Source organism: Kogia breviceps, chromosome 15 (assembly GCF_026419965.1).
Source record: "Kogia breviceps isolate mKogBre1 chromosome 15, mKogBre1 haplotype 1, whole genome shotgun sequence".
Lineage (NCBI taxonomy): Eukaryota > Metazoa > Chordata > Mammalia > Artiodactyla > Physeteridae > Kogia > Kogia breviceps.
This window is the reverse complement of record NC_081324.1, coordinates 85,146,032-85,167,820: the sequence shown is the minus strand read 5'-3', so window position 1 is coordinate 85,167,820 and position 21,789 is coordinate 85,146,032. Positions and strand designations below refer to the sequence as shown.

The 21,789-nt window shown below is 46.2% G+C and overlaps 1 protein-coding gene across 3 annotated transcripts in view; it reads right to left on the bottom strand.

Moving 5' to 3' along the window:
- TMEM132B (transmembrane protein 132B) overlaps positions 1-21,789 on the bottom strand; it is a 383,413-nt gene that overhangs the window by 216,373 nt on the left and 145,251 nt on the right. For all 3 annotated transcript variants that reach the window (XM_067014888.1, XM_067014887.1, XM_067014886.1), the window contains exon 2: positions 14,793-15,684. In XM_067014888.1, coding sequence (XP_066870989.1) covers positions 14,793-15,684 — 892 coding nt within the window. The remainder of the gene's footprint in view (positions 1-14,792; positions 15,685-21,789) is intronic.

Sequence of the window (21,789 nt, the reverse complement as noted above, 5' to 3'; positions counted from 1 at the left end):
GCGACCCCACTGGCTGACTCTCCACTGTGCCCAGCGGGGCCCCAGCAGGTCTCGGGAGGGGCTACTCACAGAAGTGTGTGGGCGGGGCAGAGACACTGACTAGGGGTGGTGAAGCAGCCCCGTGTGGGCGATGCTGGGGACCCTTGTTCAGTTGAGACTGAATTTGTAACTTTATTTTACTTTAATGAATGGAAACACTGACACTCAGCTGTTGGAAATTCTTTTAAGTATGTTTGGAACAGTGTGGAGCCGTGGATCTACCATATTACCCCTAGTCTAAAGGGACGACAGGAGGGAGTGAGTACAGAATCCCAGAATCACCGGAGAGGAGCCGCCAGCAGTTGCAATGGCAAGAGATGAAGGGATGCAACCACACCACAGCCCAGCAGAGGGCAAAGAGGGGGACTAGCTGTGCTGTCCCCTCTCTCTCTGTCGCCGTCCAGACTCTTGTCCAATGCCTGCCATTGGCCAAATGAAACCAGATGATGGAGACACGTGTATGCACCCCCCCCCACACACACACACACACACACTCTCTCTCTTTCTCTCTGTGTCTCTCTCTCTGTCTCTCACTCACATACACACAGAAACAATTATCCGATGATGTCTGAGCTGCCAGACTGGTAATGGTGTGCCTGACACATCCCTGGATGTGATGGAGCCACACCCTGCGAGCACTTCAATCAATGGCCCCGGAACAGGGCCACCCTGAGCAGGGAGAGGAAAGAAGGGTCTTGAGGCTGTGGGTGCCAAGGTCATGCACCGGCCACCTGCAGACTAGCAGCCCCACCACCAACACCTGGCACAGGAGAGCAGCGGCTGATACTGCGGGTACTTGCCACCCTCTCTATGCCCACAGGCAGGAGAAGGTTCTGGAAAGGAGATGGCAGGCTAGGTTTCCCAGTCCGTAAGACAGCCTTGAAGATATAACCACCGCAACCTCCTAGCATGACTGCCAAGGTTAAAGCAACGAAACATCTAAGTGTGGCTGAACTAAATGGACACCAAGGTTTTGGTCACCGCCCTTATCTAGGTACACTCCAGTCTTCCAGACTTACGACCTGAGAGAAAGCTATCCACACAGGTCAAAATCTCCTTTTGTTTGTTTTTGTTTGGTTTGGTCTGTTCATTTATTATTTGGTTTGTTTGGTTTTTTACATTCCACATATGAGTGAAAACACATAGATACAGAGAACAGAGTAGGAAGAGGGGAAGAGGGCAGGGAGGGGGAAACAGGTAAAGAGGATCATCTACTGAGGGATGGAAACTAAGTTTTTGGAGGTGAGCAGGCTGTAGCGTATACAGAAGTAGAAATACAATGTTGTACACCTGAAACTTATATAATGTTATGAGCCAAGGTTACCTCAATACAGAAATAAATTTTTAAAAATCCTGGGGATGTCCCTGGTGGCGCAGTGGTTAAGAGTCCACCTGCCAATGCAGGGGACACAGGTTCGAGCCCTGGTCCGGGAAGATCCCACATGCCGCGGAGCAACTAAGCCCGTGCGCCACAACTACCGAGCCTGCACGCCTAGAGCCCGCGCTCCACAGCAAGAGAGGCCACCGCAATGAGAAGCCCGCGCACCGCGACGAGGAGTAGCTCTGCTCGCCGCCAACTCGAGAAAAGCCCGCGCGCAGCAACGAAGACCCAGTGCGGCCAAAAATAAATAAATACATTTATTTACACACAAAAAAATCCCCTTTTGAACCCTCGTACACTGTTGGTGGAAAGGTAAATTGGTGCAGCCACCATGGAAAACAGTGTGGAGGTTTCTCCAAAAACTAAAACTAGATCTACCGTATGATCCAGCAGTTCCACTCTTGGTTATATACCCAAAAAACACAAAAACACTGACTTGAAAAGATACATGCACCCCAGCGTTCATAGCAGCATTATTTACAATTGCCAAGGTATGGAAACAACCTAAATGTCCATCCACAGACGAATGGATACAGAAGACGTGAGATATAGATACAGATATAGATATAGATATACAGATACAGATATACAATGGAATACTACTCAGCCATTTAAAAAAGAATGAAATGTTGCCATTTGCAATAACACGGATGGATTTGGAGGGCATGATGCTAAGTGAAATAAGTCAGAAAGAGAAAGACACATACTGTGTGATATCACTTATATGTGGAATCTAAAAAGATAGTGAATGAAACAAAAAAGCAGCAGATTCACGGATGTAGAGAACAAACTAGTGGTTACCAGTGGGGAGAGGGAAGGGGGGAGGGGCAACACGGGGGTGTGGGAAAGGGTTATTATGGGATTATGTGAAATCGCATGTGTGAAACTCTCGAAAACTGTAAAGCACTATAGAATTTAAAGAACCTTTCATGCAAAAAAAAAAAACAAAACAAATCCCCTCTGTAGCTAGAATCCTCAAGCCTCTGAAATTTACGCTTGCTCCCTACCAACCTCCTTCGGAGCTCCCAGACTCCGGTGAACTTGGGAGGGAAAGCAGGGTAGAGCTGGGCCTGAGCACAGTGCACTAAGTAACAGAAATAACACTCACTGGACGCAGCACATGACGTTTGGAGCTGGCTAAACACACTGTGGAGGTTACGGTTTGTTTGGGAAATAATCACCTGCCTTCCTTTTTCTAAGCTCTGCTGAAACCTTAGCTCTAAGCCCTAGACTTGATCTGGGCTCTGAGATTGCAGATTTCAGAGCATCTGTGTCTACACACCGTTTCCCCAAGGGAAATCTGAGTTTTCTTTGGGGGAAAAAAATTAATAAAGCCTGGATTTGGGGTGCCACCTGAGGTACCTTACTCAAACAGGTTGCTATTAAGTATGAAAGTAAGCACTGAGATTTTTTTTTTTTTTTTTACTTTTTTAAAACTTTTATTTATTTATTTATTTTTGGCTGTGCCACACGGCGTGCGGAATCTTAGTCCCCCAACCAGGGATCGAACCCAGGGCCCCCAGCAGTGGAAGGCGGAATCCTAACCACTGGCCCGCCAGGGAATTCCCGAGTTGAGGTTACTAGCATCTGAAATGGGGGGGCCTTGAGATGCGTGAGGGCTTGAAGTGGGTGGGTCTGGTTGGAGTCCTGGCTCTGTCACTTTCTGGCAGCTGCCCTAGTGCTTGTGAGCCTGTCTCTTCATCTGGAAGTAGAGGAAACAGGTAAGTTCCAGAGCTGTCACAAGGATGCACATAAGGTCTAATGGGGAGCCTGGCACGTGACTGATGCCCATTAAGTGCATGTGGCGGGAGTCCCCGTAGCGTGTGCTGGAGGAAGCTTCCAGGCGCCACTTAGATGCTGCTGAGAGCAGCACCAAGCGTCACAGGCAAAATTGAAGCCAAGTACCTTCCTGCATTATCTCGTTTACTCTGCACGGCCATCCCAAAAGACAGATGCTATTACTCGTTTCCTTATATAGGAGAAGAAGGCAAGGCTCAGAGAGGTGAGGTAACCTGTACAAGGTCACACAGCCAGGAAGGGGGAGTTGAAATCCGACAGCAAGCCTCAGTGATTCTAACCCTGTGAAAACCTTGCCTGCCAAGAGTGCCCCGGGCACGCCACACTCTTTGATCATACTTCCCTGCCATTTTCCTTTAACGGATCGAAACCTGCCCATTCAAGCCTGCCCTGGTTAACCCCCTTGGACCGCACTGATCTCACTCCTCTGACGTCACTTCCTGTCCACACCACTTCCTCGGGGACTTACCCTGTACCTTTGCGTTGCTAGTTAACGCTCCAGGTCGAGAATGGCAGTCACCTCCAAGCCTTCTGGACCGCGGGAGCACACAGAGCATCTGCCTTCATTTCAGCAGAAGAAGTCTAGTGACTTCGGTGGTGACTAATTGCTGTTGGCTCACTTCCTTATATACAAATAAGAAATGATCAGGAAGAGCCAAAATTCTCCTGTAATATTCACTCCTGGTTCAATTATTTAAAAATTACTGCATTCTGGGCTTCCCTGGTGGCGCAGCGGTGGAGAGTCCGCCTGCCGACGCAGGGGACGCGGGTTTGTGCCCCGGTACGGGAAGATCCCACGTGCCGCGGAGCAGCTGGGCCCGTGAGCCATGGCCGCTGAGCCTGCGCGTCCGGAGCCTGTGCTCCGCAACGGGAGAGGCCACAACAGTGAGAGGCCCGCGTACCGCCAAAAAAAAAAAAAAAAAAAAAAAAAAAACCTGCATTCTGGGCAAGAATGATCAACAGATGCTAAAATTCAAAAGTATAACATGAAAGAGGATGTTGGTAGTCACAAAGTATCGTCCCAGATGTTATTACTAATTACAAAGGGGGGAAAGCATACTTGCGATGGAGAAACTGGAAAGATGCCACTTTTTTTTTTTTTTTTTTTTTAAATGAACTCCTATTTTTATTTTTTTTGGTGGTACGCGGGCCTCTCACTGTCGTGGCCTCTCCCGTTGCGGAGCACAGGCTCCGGACGCACAGGCCCAGCGGCCATGGCTCACGGTTCCAGCCGCTCCGCGGCATGTAGGATCTTCCCGGACCGGGGCACGAACCCGCGTCCCCTGCATCTGCAGGCGGACTCCCAACCACTGCGCCACCAGGGAAGCCCTAAGATGCCACTTTAACAGGGTAACCTAAGTAAACATCACTGGTAATGAGGCATGTCAACAGCACGTACCTCCCATAAGACACTGAGACGGACGAACGCTTCACTGGGATTCCTGACAAATACATACACCCTCAATCTAATCATGAGAAAATACCAGAAAAACCCAAATTGAGAAACATTCTCAGTGTTCTTCAAAAGTATGAAAGTCATGCAAGAGAGAAAAAGGGAAAAAAAAGACTGAAGACTAGGATTCATCAGACTAGGGAAATACAACTCTATGCCATGCGGGCTCCCAGGTTACAGGAACACACGGCACTTTTTAATAATGTCTGTAGACTAGTTAATAATATTAGGCCCATGTTAACTTCCTAGTTTTGATATTCATACTGTGGTTACCTAAGATGTTCACACTAGGGGAAATCTGGATTTTGTTTGCAATTTTTCTATAAGTCTGAGATTATCCCAAGACAAAAAAGTTTTTAAAAATTAAAATAAATGAAGTTTAAATATACTGCATTCTGTCTGTTTCCTTCATGGCCCTTGGCATGGGCTTTCAGGACGTATAATTTTGTTTACTTGCTTTTTTACTGTCTTCCTCCTTGGAGAGAGTGTGAACTTGATGAGGGACGAGAGCATGTGTGGTTTTTTCAAAAGAAAGAAGGAAAAAAGAAAAGCAAACCAAAGGTGGGCGACACCTAATAGGTGATCACAAAAATATTTGTTCCATCAGTGACAGCTAGATTCGAGCCTGAGGGCTCACCCACCGCAGTCAACGAGATTTTCTGCCTGCGACCCCTTCTGACCTCCCTGCTGCCGGTGCTGAAATGAAGGAAGATGGTGTATGTGCTCAGGGGATCTAGAGGCTTTGGGGTGTCTGACATTCTCAACCTGGAACGTTAACTAGCAATGCAAGGTACAGAGTAAGTCCCCAAGGAAGTGGCGTGGAACAGGAAGTGACGTCAGAGAAAGGACATCCATGGCGGAGACTGAGCTGACCAGGAAGTGATGCTTCCTGGTGCCTCCTTGATCCCGTGGATGAGAAACTCATCATCAGCCAGTTTTCCCAAAGCCTGGTCCTGGGTCTGCAGATGGTCCTGATGTTGCACAGATGTGGCTTAAATAACAGAGAGTCACTGAGTGAGACTCCTACAGGACCTGTGATGATTTCCAGGGGAAAGTCTCCGTGGCCCTCATCTCTTGGCAGCACATGGTCAACTCCCTTTCAGAGAGCAGACCTCAGGTTCATGGCTTCCACAGGTGATGGTACCTACTTAGAACTTAGTAGTGGGTTGTTGTTTTTTTGCTGTTGTTATTATTGTAATTTATCTTTGTAATACCCTTTCATGTGAATAAGTAATACTGGTTTCTATTTATGGTGGCAGATGTGAGGTGTTCTTTAAAATGTATTTATATAAGTTTTTTAAAGTGATTTAATTTAAAGAAAAAGAGCAAATAAAAATTGCATGCAGAAGGCACATGGATATGACTTAAATTATGATGGTAGGATATGGTGGTATCTGATATGACACACACACAAAAAAAATCCCGAAGGTGGTGTGTGAATTACCAATGTTTAGGATACACTGGCACTGCCCGTCATTTCATTAGAAATGATGAATCCATTCTCACATTGTAGCCAAGAGGAAACTTTTGCTAGAATTGGATCCTCAAGTGTCACTACCTTCAATACTTATGAAACCATTACATATTTACTTCATAAATTCATAGTCTTGACAATTCATACCCTTCATCCAGCAATGATACCTTGCAATACTTCCAAATTCATTCATTCATCCAACACATATTTCTTTTTTTTTTCCACATCTTTACTGGAGTATAATTGCTTTACAATGGTGTGTTAGTTTCTGCTGTATAACAAAGTGAATCAGCTATACATATACATATATCCCCATATCTCTTCCCTCTTGCATCTCCCTCCCTCCCACCCTCCTTATCCCACCCCTCTAGGTGGTCACAAAGCACCGAGCTGATCTCCCTGTGCTATGCGGCTGCTTCCCACTGGTTATCTAGTTTACATTTGGTAGTGTATATATGTCCATGCCACTCTCTCACTTCGTCCCAGCTTACCCTTCCCCCTCCCCATATCCTCAAGTCCATTCTCTAGTAGGTCTGCGTCTTTATTCCCATCTTGCCCCTAGGTTCTTCATGACCATTTTTTCTTTTCTTTTCCTTTTTTTTTAAATTACATATATACATGTTAGCATACGGTATTCGTTTTTCTCTTTCTGACTTACTCCACTCTGTATGACAGATTCTAGGTCCATCCACCTCACTACAAATAACTCAATTTCATTCCTTTTTATGGCTGAGTAATATTCCATTGTATATCTGTGCCACATCTTCTTTATCCATTCATCTATCGATGGGCACTTAGGTTGCTTCCATATCCTGGCTATTGTAAATAGAGCTGCAATGAACATTTTGGTCCATGACTCTTTTTGAATTATGGTTTTCTCAGGGTATATGCCCAGTAGTGGGATTGCTGGGTCATATGGTAGTTCTATTTTTAGTTTTTTAAGGAACCTCCATACTGTTCTCCATAGTGGCTGTATCAATATACATTCCCACCAACAGTGCAAGAGGGTTCCCTTTTCTCCACACCCTCTCCAGCATTTATTGTTTGTAGACTTTTTGATGATGGCCATTCTGACTGGTGTGAGATGACATCTCATTGTAATTTTGGTTTGCATTTCTCTAATGATTAATGATGTTCAGCATTCTTTCATGTGTTTGTTGGCAATCTGTATATCTTCTTTGGAGAAATGTCTATTTCTGCCCAGTTTTGGATTGGGTTGTTTGTTTTTTTGATATTGAGCTGCATGAGCTGCTTGTAAATTTTGGAGATTAATCCTCTGTCAGTTGCTTCATTTGCAAATATTTTCTCCCATTCTGAGGGTTGTCTTTTCGTCTTGTTTATGGTTTCCTTTGCTGTGCAAAAGCTTTTAAGTTTCATTAGGTCCCATTTGTTTATTTTTGTTTTTATTTCCATTTCTCTAGGAGGTGGGTCAAAAAGGATCTTGCTGTGATTTATGTCATAGAGTGTTCTACGTTTTCCTCTAAGAGTTTGATAGTGTCTGGCCTTACATTTAGGTCTTTAACCCATTTTGAGTTTATTTTTGTGTGTGGTGTTAGGGAGTGTTCTAATTTCATTCTTTTACATGTAGCTGTCCAGTTTTCCCAGCACCACTTATTGAAGAGGCTGTCTTTTCTCCATTGTATATTCTTGCCTCCTTTATCAAAGATAAGGTGACCATATGTGCGTGGGTTTAACTCTGGGCTTTCTATCCTGTTCCATTGATCTATATTTCTGTTTCTGTGCCAGTACCATACTGTCTTGATTACTGTAGCTTTTTTTTTTTTTTTTTTTTTTTTTGCGGTATGCGGGCCTCTCACTGCTGTGGCCTCTCCCATTGCGGAGCACAGGCTCTGGACGCACGGGCTCAGCAGCCATGGCTCACGGGCCCAGACACTCCGCAGCACGTGGGATCTTCCCAGACCAGGGCATGAACCCGTGTCCCCTGCATCGGCAGGTGGACTCGCAACCACTGCGCCACCAGGGAAGCCTTACTGTAGCTTTTATAGTCTGAAGTCAGGGAGCCTGATTCCTCCAGCTCCGTTTTTCTTTCTCAGGATTGCTTTGGCTACTTGGAGTCTTTTGTGTTTCCATACAAATTGTGAAATTTTTTGTCCTAGTTCTGTTAAAAATGCCATTGGTAGTTTGATAGGGATTGCACTGAATCTGTAGATTGCTTTGGGTAGTATAGTCATTTTCACAATATTGGTTCTTCCAATCCAAGAACATGGTATATCTCTCCATCTGTTTGTATCATCTTTAATTTCTTTCATCAGTGTCTTATAATTTTCTGCATACAGGTCTTTTGTCTCCTTAGGTAGGTTTATTCCTAGATATTTTAATCTTTTAGTTGCAATGGTAAATGGGAGTGTTTTCTTAATTTCACTTTCAGATTTTTCATCATTAGTGTATAGGAATGCACGAGATTTCTGTGCATTAATTTTGTATCCTGCTACTTTACCAAATTCATTGATTAGCTCTAGTAGTTTTCGGGTAGCATCTTTAGAATTCTCTATGTATAGTATCATGTCATCTGCAAACAGTGACAGTTTCACTTCTTTTCGGATTTGGACTCCTTTTATTTCTTTTTCTTCTCTGACTGCTGTGGCTAAAACTCCCATAAGTATGTTGAATAATAGTGGTGAGAGCGGGCAATCTTGTCTTGTTCCTGATCTTAGTGGAAATGGTTTCAGTTTTTCACCATTGAGGACGATGCTGGCTGTGGGTTTGTCATATACGGCCTTTATTATGTCGAGGTAAGTTCCCTCTATGCCTACTTTCTGGAGCATTCTTATCATAAACGTGTGTTCCAACACATATTTCTTGAGCACTTACTGTGTGTCAGACACTGCTCTGGCTCCTTAGGACACATCAAAGAACAAATGAGGCAAAAGTCCCCGCCCCCACGAACCTCACATTCTAGCTGGAAGAGGTGGGCCATAAACACCGATATAGTATGTCATTAACATAAATGATAAAGTATGTCCAAAAAATCAGAGCAGTGCGGCAGGCTGTGGGGTAGGGTCAGATCATGGCAGGCCTGTGGGCCCATATGAGGACTCTGGCTTTCGCTCAAGACCTCAGGGGGCAAAGAGAGAGAGAGAGAGAGAGACCCGTCAGGGGACTCCTGTAGGCATCCAGCCAAGAGCGGCCCCTGGCTTGACCTGGGTCGTAGCAACGAAAGTTGTTCGATCCTGGATACTGTACAGGAAGAGCCCCAGGATCTGAGGACCGTTCAGATGGAGGGGATGTATGAGAAAATGGCAAAAGTCAGTCCGGTGGTTAGATGTTTGGCCTGAGCAACCGGGAGGACTGGGTGACAACAGATGAAATGGGAGAGTCTGGCTGAGCACAAAGCTGATGCTTCCTAAATAGCCACTGAGAGCATGAACTGCCCCCATTTAGAGGTGGGGGAACTGTGGCACAGAGAGGTTAAGCAACCTGCCTAAAGTTACCCAGCTGACACGTGGTAGGGCCAGGATTTGAACCCAGGATGTCTGGCCGCAGGGTCTACAATGTTAACCGCTGGGCTCCGCAGCCTGACAGGACGAGAGGTCAGCCCGGGAGGGTCTCTATGTGACCTGAGAAAGAGCTATTTTCATAAATCAGGGATAAAGTTTCTCAGGATCACTCTCAGCCTTGGAGACATTATAGATGGAGTGGGGAATTTTTCGTAACATGTCACACTTTCTTGGTTTGAAAGACTTACCCCGAATCCAGCCTCGCATTGCCCTGCCAGCAGCCCCCAACCCCTCCAAACCACACGTTTTAACCCTTTGCTAAAAGGCTTTTCAATATAGGGTCACTTTTAGATAGTAGCGTTTAACAGGATCTATTTGTGTTAGAGAATAACCAATCCAACTTTTGTTCAAACTGGCCCCGATACAATATGCCGTCAGAAATAGCAACGTGACACATGAAAACTGCACACATCTGTCCCTGTCCATACGTCTTCAGCTCTAAAATTAGATCTCAGCGAATCTTGTGCACGTTCACGCTTTGATCCGGGGTCTCATCTGAGCCGGAATGAAATATGTCACATTTCTTTCATAAAAGACATGATTAAAACAGACAATCAGTTATGTTGGGAAATAACATGTTCCCCTAGGCCCCGAAACTGTTTTATTTTGAGAGCCTGAATACACAAAAAGACAACAGCCAGACCATATATGACAATGAAAGTCTGACCCACAACCTGGCCGCAACCAAGCCAAAAAGCCAAACCACAGCCTTGGCAACAATCAGCCCAGAAAGGTCTGAAGTTGGTCCACGACTGCCAGCTGCCCTTTTTACAGCCTCTGCTTCCAATTCAAGGTCAACCAGAAAAAAGCCAAATATGCCCCCCAGATCTGTCACATAAGGATGCTCACTGCTGGGGGGCCTACCTGCAGCTTCCCCACGGCAACAATCGGAGCAGACCCGGGCTTCCCTGTTGCCATGAAAAACTTCCCCCCTTCCCCGTCTGCCCTTGAGTCTCTGCCACACGCCAGTGATGCCGACTGACCCCTGGCCATACAGCAAAAAGCGCTGGATAAATAGGCTCTGTGTGTCCTCATTTGGGTGATCTTCATTTATTGCCATAATTTCAGTGCAGTCTTCTCTGGCCATAAAGTACAGCATAAGAAATACTAGTCGTCTATACTCAATACCTTGTAATAACCTATGACAGAAAAGAATCTGAAAAAGAATATATACATATATATATATATATGCATGTATGTATGTGTAACTGAATCACTTTGCTGTACACGTGAAAGTAACACAACATTGTAAATTAACTACACTCCAGTAAAAGAAATGAGAACTTTATCCTTGTATAAGAATGCAATTGATAGTTATATACTGGTTTTTTCAATCAAATTTATTGTCATATCATTTACATGTGAATAAAGTTTCTGTAGGCAAACAAACAAAAAGAAATAAAAGTCCTATCTAGGAAGGCATAAAGACAAGAAACTCTAGATGCTGACCCAGAAGGATTCGAGAAGTAAAGCTCAGTCCCCACCTACACAAGCAGAACAGCCGAAAAGAGTGTTTTTAAAAGGGAGTTCTCAACTCCTGCATGCAGATCCACACCCCAGTCCCAACCGCTTCCCCACTGCACAACTTCAGGCAAGTTACCCCTAACCTCTCTGAGTCTCAGTTTCCACATTCATAAAATGGGCACAAATACCTTGTACGGTGCCCATGATAATACAATAAGAGATACGACTTGATCCTGGCACGATATACATAATTATTAAAAAGCATGAATTAATAGTATCGATTGCATATATCTGGAGAAAGCCATAATTCAAAAAGATACATGCACCCCAATGTTCACTGCAGCACTATTTACAATAGCCAGGACATGGAAGGCGAATGGATGAAGAAGGTGTGGTCCCTATATACAATGGAATATTACTCAGCCATAAAAAAGAACGAAATCATGCCATTTGCAGCAACACGGATGGACCTAGAGATGATCATACTGAGTGAAGTCAGTCAGACAGAGAAAGACAAATATCATATCGCTTACATGTGGAACCTGAAAAAACGGTACAAATGAACTTATTTACAAAACAGAGATAGAGTCACAGATGTAGAAAACAAACTTATGGTTACCGGGGGGAAAGGGGAGGTGATAAACTGGGAGATTGGGATTGACATATACACACTACTGTATATAAAATATTAATACATAACTAATAAGGACCTGCTGTAGAGCACAGGGAACTCTTCTCAATACTCTGTAATGGCCTATATGGGAAAAGAATCTTAAAAAGAGTGGATAAATGTATATGTATAACTGATTCACTTTGTTGTACAGCAGAAACTAACACAACACCGTAAATCAACTATACGCCAATAGAAAAAATTTTTAAATAGTATCAATTAACACATAATAGTATGAATAACAGCATCAATTATAGTAGATAATAGTATCAATTAACACTTTCTGAACATCTACAGGGCGCCAGGCACCCTTCTAACTGCTTTACATGAAGCAACTAATTCACTAAATAACGCCGGTGATGATGGAGGGGAGGTTTCATTTCCCGTGATGCACCCACTGCCCACTTCTGTCTCCCTGACACACAGTGAATGAGTCGGTGATGCCTGCCTTCATAGATTAGAATCTAGCCCCTCTTCTAAGCGTTGCATCCCCCTTTTTTCAACACTATATCAGGAGTTTTTAAATGCTCACAGGAGCCAGATAAGTGAGTGCAATGGGCCGGGTGTGGGACAATAGGGTGTAGTGGGGACTGGGGTGAACTAGGCGATACATGATCCATCTAAAGGGGAAAGCCACTCCCTAACTACAGCCAACTGTTGCCAAGTTACCAAATCTTCAACACTTTCCAAGTAAATGACACATGAGATCTCCCTATTATTAGAGGTTGGCAACTCTTTTAAATATTTTAAGGGGTGCCATATGAGCTTTAAAAAGAAAAAAAAAAAAACCAGCATACATCTGTGGCCTAGATTTGCTATAACCACCAGTTTGCAAACTCTAGGCTAGATGTTCTTCCTTTGGGACAGTCCCAAGGCCCCACAACTAAAGGCCCTGTGGCTACTATTTCCTGGAGGCTGACAGTTCACGATTTGACCTCTCAAGGGAAAGTCAGTGTTATCGTCCATTTCAGCTCTAAAATTAACTTCTGCGGGAAAGAAAAACCTTGAGGGGTTTCTACTCACCAAGAAGATAACACTTCAGGAGCCTCTACACTGTGTAGGCTGGATCCTCTTCTGGTCTCAGCAGCCTCTGCCTCCCTAAATTGACCCTCAGCTCTGGCATGACTGAGCCACATGCAGCCTGGGGGTGCGACAGCTGCCCCCTCTTGTCTTCGAAAGGCAGTGGTCCATGGGGGTGAAGGGCACAGGCTCTAGAGCCAGACCACCGGGATTCACACTCACTGCTCCCGAGCTGTGTGACCTTGGGCAAGCTACTTAACCTCTCCGTGCCTCGGAAAAATGGGGATGATAGCCGTACTTGCCTCCTTGAGTTGTTTGTTGTCAGAATTCCGTGAGTTAAGGCATGTAAACAACTTAGAATGTGGCCTGGACCATTCTAAGTCCTCAGTGAAAGTTACCTAAGTACTGTTTATGATATTCCCCTGTCCTGAAATGCCTTTCCCAGCCAGGCTCCCAGACTTCCCCAACCACCAGGCCACCTGCTCTCCCTTTCCTCAAACTTCTCACCCAACAACATTCTCTCTACATCAGGGATGGCAAATAAGTTCAGTCTTAAGTGTCATACCCTCTACCTCACATGAATTGGTAGGGGCTTCCTGGAGTTCTGAGCTCAGTGCAGTAGATTAGTAATGTCTGCCACGGCAGAAGGAGTGTTGAGGTGCTGCAATTGACTGGTCATGTCTGCCTTGGGAGAGGGAGGGGCAGGAAAGCAGAAACCATCCCTTTGCCATTCTTGGTCTACAGTGAGCAGCTTGCACTGCCTTGCATTGGAAGAATCTCTTCAGAGCAAGAACTGGGTTTTAGACCACCCCAGCCCCACCAGTGGAGTGACTAGCACAGGGCTGGGTCCACACCAATTTCTGAATCAGTTTTACCACCAAGACTAACTCAAGAGGCTCCGAATAGGAAGCCCGCTTCCTGCGGGCTACTAAACCCACCTGGGATCTGCCAGAGACTCGGGATCCTGTTGCCAGGCTCTGAACAAGCGTACCTCCAAACAGACGTGATCTGGTACATCGGCCTCCGTCAGAATCAGAAGGACCATACTGGACTCACGATTAATTCTCATTTTTCCTCACCTGCACCCAGCAAAACAAAGCCCCACAAGCACTTCAGTTTATATGTCTACCAGCTCGGCGTCTGAGGACCAGGAAACACCACAGCCTAACATTCGGTGGAGACCCCTCATATGCCACGCGTGACTCTAAGAACTTTATTAACTTGTGTAATCCTCACAACCACGCTGGGAGATAGATCCCATCATTATCCCCATCCTACCAAAGAGGAAGCTGAGGCCCAGAGAGGTTAGGTGACTTGCCCCAGGACCCACAGCCGGTATGTAGCAGAGCTACTGCTGCTTCCTGCGGCTACCCAGGAACCTATGTGAGCAAAATAAGCTAAAGACAGGTTTGTCCCCCTCGCTCAGAGAAGTTCCTCGCTTTCTGCAATCCTAAAACCAAGTCTTTGTCATGTAGATAGAGACAGCTGCTTTGCTTTGATAAAGGATTCTTTACTGATGGAAAGCTGTGAGGTGGGAAACACTGTCTCAGAAAGCTCCTTCATGGATTTAGAAATTGGAATGCATTTACAAGGTGTCCACTTCCGGGCACTATGGGATTCTGCCTGGCACGTCAAGGGGGCAGGAAGAGGTTCAGACTACCACGTGGGAGCCTGAAGGGGACAAACGTGGACCTCACAGCCTGAATTGCTGCTCTCAAAGCAGAAGTTTTAATCCTGGCTTCACACCAGAATTATACTTAGGGGGTGCTTAGAAAACAGGGATGCCCGGGGCCCACCCCCAAATACTCTGCTTTACGTTGTCTGGTGTGTTGTTTTGATGGGTCTTCTTTTATGTTTGTAAGTATCCTCACCATGCTGGATCCTCAGCAAAGCATCCCCAGCCACCTGACAGACTAACAACTCACTGATGATCGAGAGCTGATCTCCATCCCATCCAACCCCGCGAAGCCTCTTACCTAAGGGTGAAGTGGTCAGCCACAGAGCCACTGGCCAGAGAGACCAAAAAGGTGGCGGTGTCGCCTTCCCGGATGAGGTTCAGAGGTACGGAGATAACGACGTTCTCATCCAGGCTCAGCAGGGACCACTTCAGATCGTCCTGGGTCGGGTAGACCACGACACTCCCGATCCTCTCCCGGGCTGGAGGCGCTGGCGGGGGGCTGTCCTGGCCCCAGTGGATGTTGTTCTCCCACTTGCTGTCCTCCTCCAGGGGACAGCGGCCGGCCTGGTCGGCCGGGTACAGCGTGGAGAAGAGCTCCATGGCCGTGCCGCCCAGCAGGGCTGGGATCTCCTCCTCGGGCTCCAGGTCCAGCCCAGAGCTGAACCACTCGGGCAGCACCTCCAGCTCAGCCACACACAGCCCAGGGGTCCCTTGCAGCCGACAGCTGGCCGCCACTTCCCTGGCCTCCGGGAAAGCAAACATCTTGACGCAGGGCAGCTGTTCCGCTGGGTCGCCGTCGGCCCAGCCCATCCCGGCGATGTAGAACAAGGTCTGCACTTTGGGTCTGTTGGAGTAGATGGAGCTACCGAGGATGTGGGCTTTCAACTTCCAGTTGAAGGGAAACTCGCCCATGTTGCCAAAGGGTGCAGAAGTCAGCATGAGCTCCCGGGGCACCGTCTTCTCGACGGAAAATGGCCCATAGCTGGCGTTGACCATCGGGGGGCTCCTGGCTCGGTAGATAAAGAACGACTCCACCCGGGCCTGCAGACTGCAGTTCCGAGTGACGTCCTGGTTGGCCTCTTTGAGGAAGAAGGACTCCTCTGCGTTAGAGACGTGCAAGCTCGTGGGAAGGTACGCAGGGAGCGAGGAGAACCTCTGCAGGCTGTCCACGATGGCGCGGCTCTCCGTCACTGCACGAGAAACGAAAGCAGAGGGAGAATGAGAGGCGCGTCGGAAGAGGTGCTGAAATTAACGTAGGGCCGCCTCCACCCGTCCGCACAACACACCACCCACTGGCCACGCCCATCCGACTCCTGGGTCTCCTCGCGGTGAAAGTCCCGTCATTACGTAAAGTGTGTTCCGAAGTAGCCGGGGCAAGGGCGGGAAGGAGCCCCGTGTACCACGGATCCAATCGTCCCGTGACTGAATTACCCACCCCCGGAGGGAAAACGTCGCACCCTCTTGCTCTTGCAAGGCCCCGAACTCAGAGGGTCGTGGTCATCTCTGTTGTAATCACCCCCCAGAGAGCAGGCTGCACGCCTACCAAGCCCACCACGCAACCAGCCATTGGGCCGTTGGGTATGACGTGTTAATGCTTGATTCCTTTGACATTTACGCTTCTTCCCATCCCGCCTAGATGTGGTGTCCACGTGGATGTTCAGACATCGCCTAACTCTTTTTGAAACGAGGGTGAAGCGGTGGCTCGGCATTCCCACTTCTAGAAATCTCTCCTTCCGAAACACGAGTGAGAATTCATAAAGATCGGTTTATCGACAAGGATGTCCACCGCAGCATCCTTGTGAACTGCAGACAAACTTATCTTATGTGCTGGAGCCAGAAGCCTGGATTTGAATCCTGGCTCTGCCATTTCCTAACTGAGCAACCTTGGGCAAGTTACTTAACCTCTCTGTGCCTCAAACGTCCTCATATAAAGTAGGATATAAATATAAATGATTGTAAGGATTAACGAGTTAATAAATATGAAGCGCTTAGAACAGTGCTGACACACATAAATGCTCAATCTTTACCTCCTGCTATCATTATTATTATTTACTAGTTTAAACCATTCCAAAGGTTTATTAAGAGGAGACCAGATAAACTATACACTTTTAAAGTGGGGTAACGGGCAGAGCTCTGTAAGAAAAATGAAGCAGAGCTATATCAGCATGTTTCGAAAAAGTGTCCACAATCTGTTATTAAGCATAAAAAATTATAAATGTATCACATATGATCCTATTGGGGTAATTTTTTAAGATTTTATACATACATATGTAAATGTACATATATTTATGTTTGGTATCTATAGACTCCAGAAAGGACTTTTGCCTTTTACCACTTATGTTTCTATCTTCTTAAAACTTGTTACCATAATCATGTATTACTTTGTTAATTAAAACACATATAAATATACATAAACATGTATATGTGGGCATGCGTATATGTATGTGTGTGTGTGTGTGTGTTTCTTTCAAGTAGGGAAACACAAAGAGCAAAGACCCAAGAAGCTTCTTCAAAGTGAAGACAGCCCACCAGGAACCAGGGTTGGCAAATCAGGCCAAGAACGGACAGGAATGCTTCCTTGCCCTGAAATAAACCTCTGCCCCTGGAGCCTGGCTTCCAACCAGAGCGAGAGGAAATAAACCAGGCAGCAGTGTTTACAATACAGCATCGCCAGAGGATAAAAGGCAAATAAATACTCCATTGACTCTGACTCCCCGTAACATTTTTTCTGCAGCCGTTACAAATTCTGTGAAATACAGTTTTCTGTTGACTTGAGTAATTTTTGGCCTTTTCGGGGCTGTCCTTGGTGAGCTTTCTTTTCCTAGCGGACGACAAAATTGTAATTAGGAGATTGTGAAACAGATACAACCACGAAGGGGCTGCCGCATACTTTCTCCCAGAAGGTGTTCAGAAGGTGAATTCTCTGTGAAATGCTGCACGATCTCACTTACATGCAGAATCTAAAACAGTCAAATTCGTAGAAGTAGAGAGTAGCATGGTGGCTGCCAGGGGCTGGGGGGAGAGGAAGAGGGGATGTAGGTCAAAGGGCACAAAGTTTCAGTTAAGCAAGATGACCACGTTCTGGAGAGCTAATGTGACACGGTTAACAACACTGTATTGTACATTGTAATTTGCTAAGAGAATGGATTTTAAAATAAATCTTCTCAACACACACACACGCACACACAGTGATAACTAGGTGGAGGTAATGAATATGTTAATTAGCTTGATTATGGTAATCACTTCACAATGTACACATATATCAAAACATCCAATGGTTCACCTTAAACATATACGCTTTTTACAGGTCAGTGATATCTCAGTAAAGCTGAGGGGGGAGGCACTTCCCTGGTGGTGCAGTGGTTAAGACTCCGCGCTCCCAATGGAGGGGGCCGGGGTTCGACCCCTGGTCGGGGAACTAGATCCCGCATGCGTGCTGGAACTAAGGAGGCCACGTCCCGCAACTAAGGAGCCCGCGTGCCGCAACTAAAGGAGCCCGCCTGCCGCAACTAAGACCCAGTGCAACCAAATAAGATGTGCATGGGGTCAGGGGGGAAGAAAGAAAGAAAGTTCTCAAGTGTCATCAATATGGCCAGTCCTGGGTCAGATTAATTACTGGAGGAGAAGTGTCATTCATTATTCCTTTCTCCAATTATCTATCTAAATATATTTACTTACTATATTTCCAGCCCTGGTAGGGATATTACAGGGGCAAGACAGGTGTGGTTTCTGCCCCAAGGAGCGGGCAGACTTTGGAGAAAGGCACGGCTATAACCTACACAAGGCAGTTACCAAAGTGAACGTTCAGACCCTTCAAAACGCCCGTCCCAATAACTCTCCACCTAGGAGTGCATGCGAAGCAAATAAGAGGGCATCAGAAAGGAGGTTACTGTACAAGCATCAACACGAGTACGATTTATAACAGCAACACACAGGAAGCAACCTAAAAACTCATCATGAGGGCAAATGATTACATAAATGATTAAAGTCTTACTCTGTGTGAGATATTAAGCGGTCGTCAAAACCACGATTTCAACAAATACGTACTGCCGTGAGAAAATGCTTACGACATCTTAAGTGAAAGAACAGACGTCAAGTCTTGATTTAAGTTATCCCATATCTGTTTAAAATATATTTTCAATAGTAGATATTTTATGTATGTAATATATATACATACATAAATATGCATATGATACATTCACTTTCATAATATAGACCTGGGTTTCCTCCAGATTGCATCCCCATAGATGGGGCAGGATTCGGATCAAAGACGGAGGAGGAAGAGAGATGACTTTGAAGAAGGAACCTCATCCAAAGGGAAGTTTTAGCTGTTGCCGCCACCAAGGGGCAATTTGTATTTTGACAATGTCAAGCAATGCAGAAACACCACTCCGGATGAAATTTAAATTATTTTTTGATGGGTTTATTTCCCCTCTCCAAACCAAGAAGTTAAATTCTTGGTGAATTTACCCATAAATTAATTGGCAACGAGGGAAGTCTGTCTTCCACAGCCTGACAATACCCTTAAGCAGAGAGGGGTGGGCACTCAGCCGACCAGATTTAGGAAGAAAGAGGTTCAAATTTTATCTTCTCATAAAATCTCGGCGAAGCCCAAGGCAAGGTTTAAATTCTGACTTATTTACAGATGTGGAAAAGGAAATTAAAATAAATGCAAAGTTTAATATGCTCTGTTCCCACTGTGGACTTCTTTTATTTTTTCATTATCATTTATATTGATATTTCATAATATTTTATACCTCTCAAAATCTGATTGACAAGAAATTTAAAGCTGAGCCTTCTCTCTTCTTTATTATGGCCAAGGCCTGCATTTTACCTGAAATGACAGTGTGAAGTTTACAATCCTGTCCCACCATAACTCAAGCAAAATGCAATACAAATTTTGTCTGAAGACTTATATGGAAAGCCATAAACATCAGCTGCCCAGATCCTCATTTTGTCCTCAAATCAGATTGCCACAAAATATGACATCCAAATTTAGGAGCATTTTATGAAGCCGAGAGACTGTCCTTAGACAGACATCCGGGGTCTGAGACGCTAACACCCCTACCTTTAGTCCCCTAATGTCATATAGTGGCATCATTCTTCTTCCCATTGGCAGGTAGACCGTGTGGCCAGAGTTCTGAATGTGAAACGAGGCCCTATTCAGTCTGCTGATTTCCTAGAGGGCTTTTCACCACCCGACTGAATGAGGTGGGTCCTGAGAGCAGAAAATGAGGAAGTTTTGGGCTTCCCTGGTGGCGCAGTGGTTAAGAATCCGCCTGCCAATGCAGGGGACACAGGTTAGAGCCCTGGTCCGGGAAGATCCCACATGCCGCGGAGCGACTAAGCCCGTGTGCCACAACTACTGAAGCCCGAGCGCCTAGAGCCCGCGCTCCGCAACAAGAGAAGCCACCGCAATGAGAGGCCCGCACACCGCAACGAAGAGCAGCCCCCGCTCGCCGCAACTGGAGAGAGCCCGCGCGCAGCAACGGAGACCCAGCGCAGCCAAAAATAAGTAAATAAATAAATAGAAAACGAGGATGTTTTAGTGGGGCCCAGCTGCAAAGGGCTTCTCATCACTGGCCCCCTTATGAGCCCAGAAGAAAATCAAGGGCAGGTTCACCAAGAGCACAAGGTGCCCAGACGGATGCTCTGACTCACAGACGGCTCCGAGAAGCCCCAGAGAGAACTTCGCGGGGAAACTAACAGCTTCCCAGAGTGAAGGGACTCCCAGGGCGCTGGAGATGCCGGCATGGACTCTGTGACCCAAAGTGCGTGGACAGACATCACGGCTGTGCTTGGCGCACAAAAGATACTCCTGGGCACGTGCCTTGGTCAGGAGCGGAGGGACCTGCAGCTCCAAGATAATGCAGCCCACAGACTCACAGACCTTTCCGCTCCCATCGCCAGCCCTACCTGGAAGCTGAGTACCAGTCTTGTGGCTCCCGGTCACCCACCCGGGGGTCAAGGCCTGTGACATGTCTGCAGCTGAGTCTCTTCTCATTCCCCCAAGACAACACGGACATGCACAGCCAGGGATAGAAGGCTCTCCTTCCAGGGGGCCAGATGGCCAGGTCTTTGGAAACAGCAAGAGAAACTGCTCACTGATCTGTCCAAGGGTGGTCCTGAAGAATAGCTGGTCATCTACTTCCACCATCTGGGCACCCCCGTGTCCACGGTCACGGTGGCCAGAAACTACAAGGAGGCCCTTGGAAGCGTTCCTATCCGTTCAGAATGGTGCAGTGGATGTTGTTTCTGGGATGGAGGAATGATAGGAGTTCGTTCACACTCGTGTTTTCCTGTCTATCTCCACCCTGTTCCTGCGTCTTCCTCTGTGAACTTTTGCACTTGCTGGGAAGCTCATCACCCACCTGTGAGCAGAGCAGACTCCTTCCTACCAGGATTTCTCAGCTCAGGAAGGGTTTCTCCAGCCCCGTCCCTGCTCTTCTCTGCATCACAGGAAACTACACTTCCCAAGCACCTTTGCTCCCTGGCTTCTGGATGCAATGGGATGCTCTGGTAGAAGACGGAGCATGGGAGGTATTTCTCCCCTTGTCTGCCAGCATTTCCTGGCAGAGACAGTGCCTCTTCTCTGATTCCAGCCCTCTTCACGCTCCCCACCATGGATACAGCTCTCCTAGGCAGTAGTGCTAACATCTACTGGATGGTTCCAGCTTCTGGGTTCTGATAATCCAATTTCCTCACTTTGTCCCTTCAGTCCAACTGGTAGCAGCTTCCTGCTGTTATTAATTTCTGGATTACTTTACCATTCCCAGAAGGTGTTTACCACATCCAACTTGGTTTCGCAGATCTTCCATCACCCGAGTGACTAATTCCCTTGATTAAATTCCCTCTGTGGAAATAACTAGAGTGGTTTCTCTTTTCCTGGCTAAAGCCTGACGAATACATCCAGTCACTAATCACACCTTCTTCTTATATTTCTTCAAGGCCACTGTCACCGTATGAAATTAGCCTTTTTTACTTGTTTGCTTATCTTCTATCTAGTCTCTCTATTAAAATTCAAGCTCATGAGAGCACAGACTTTGATATGCAGTTTATTGCTGAATCTCCAGTACCTAGCAGAAGAAAGTAAACAAATATGTGCTGAGTGAATGTCCATCAACTAAGACTGCCATATGGTCTCATGCCTGAGAGAATAAATCTCTCTGTGTTCCTTCTGAGCCTTTCTCTGGCTTCTCCCCGGGGTTGCTAATAGATATCATTAGTATTAACAAATCATTGCTCCATCATATTATTACTCCATTCACGTCCTCTCAAATATCACATCGCTGTGG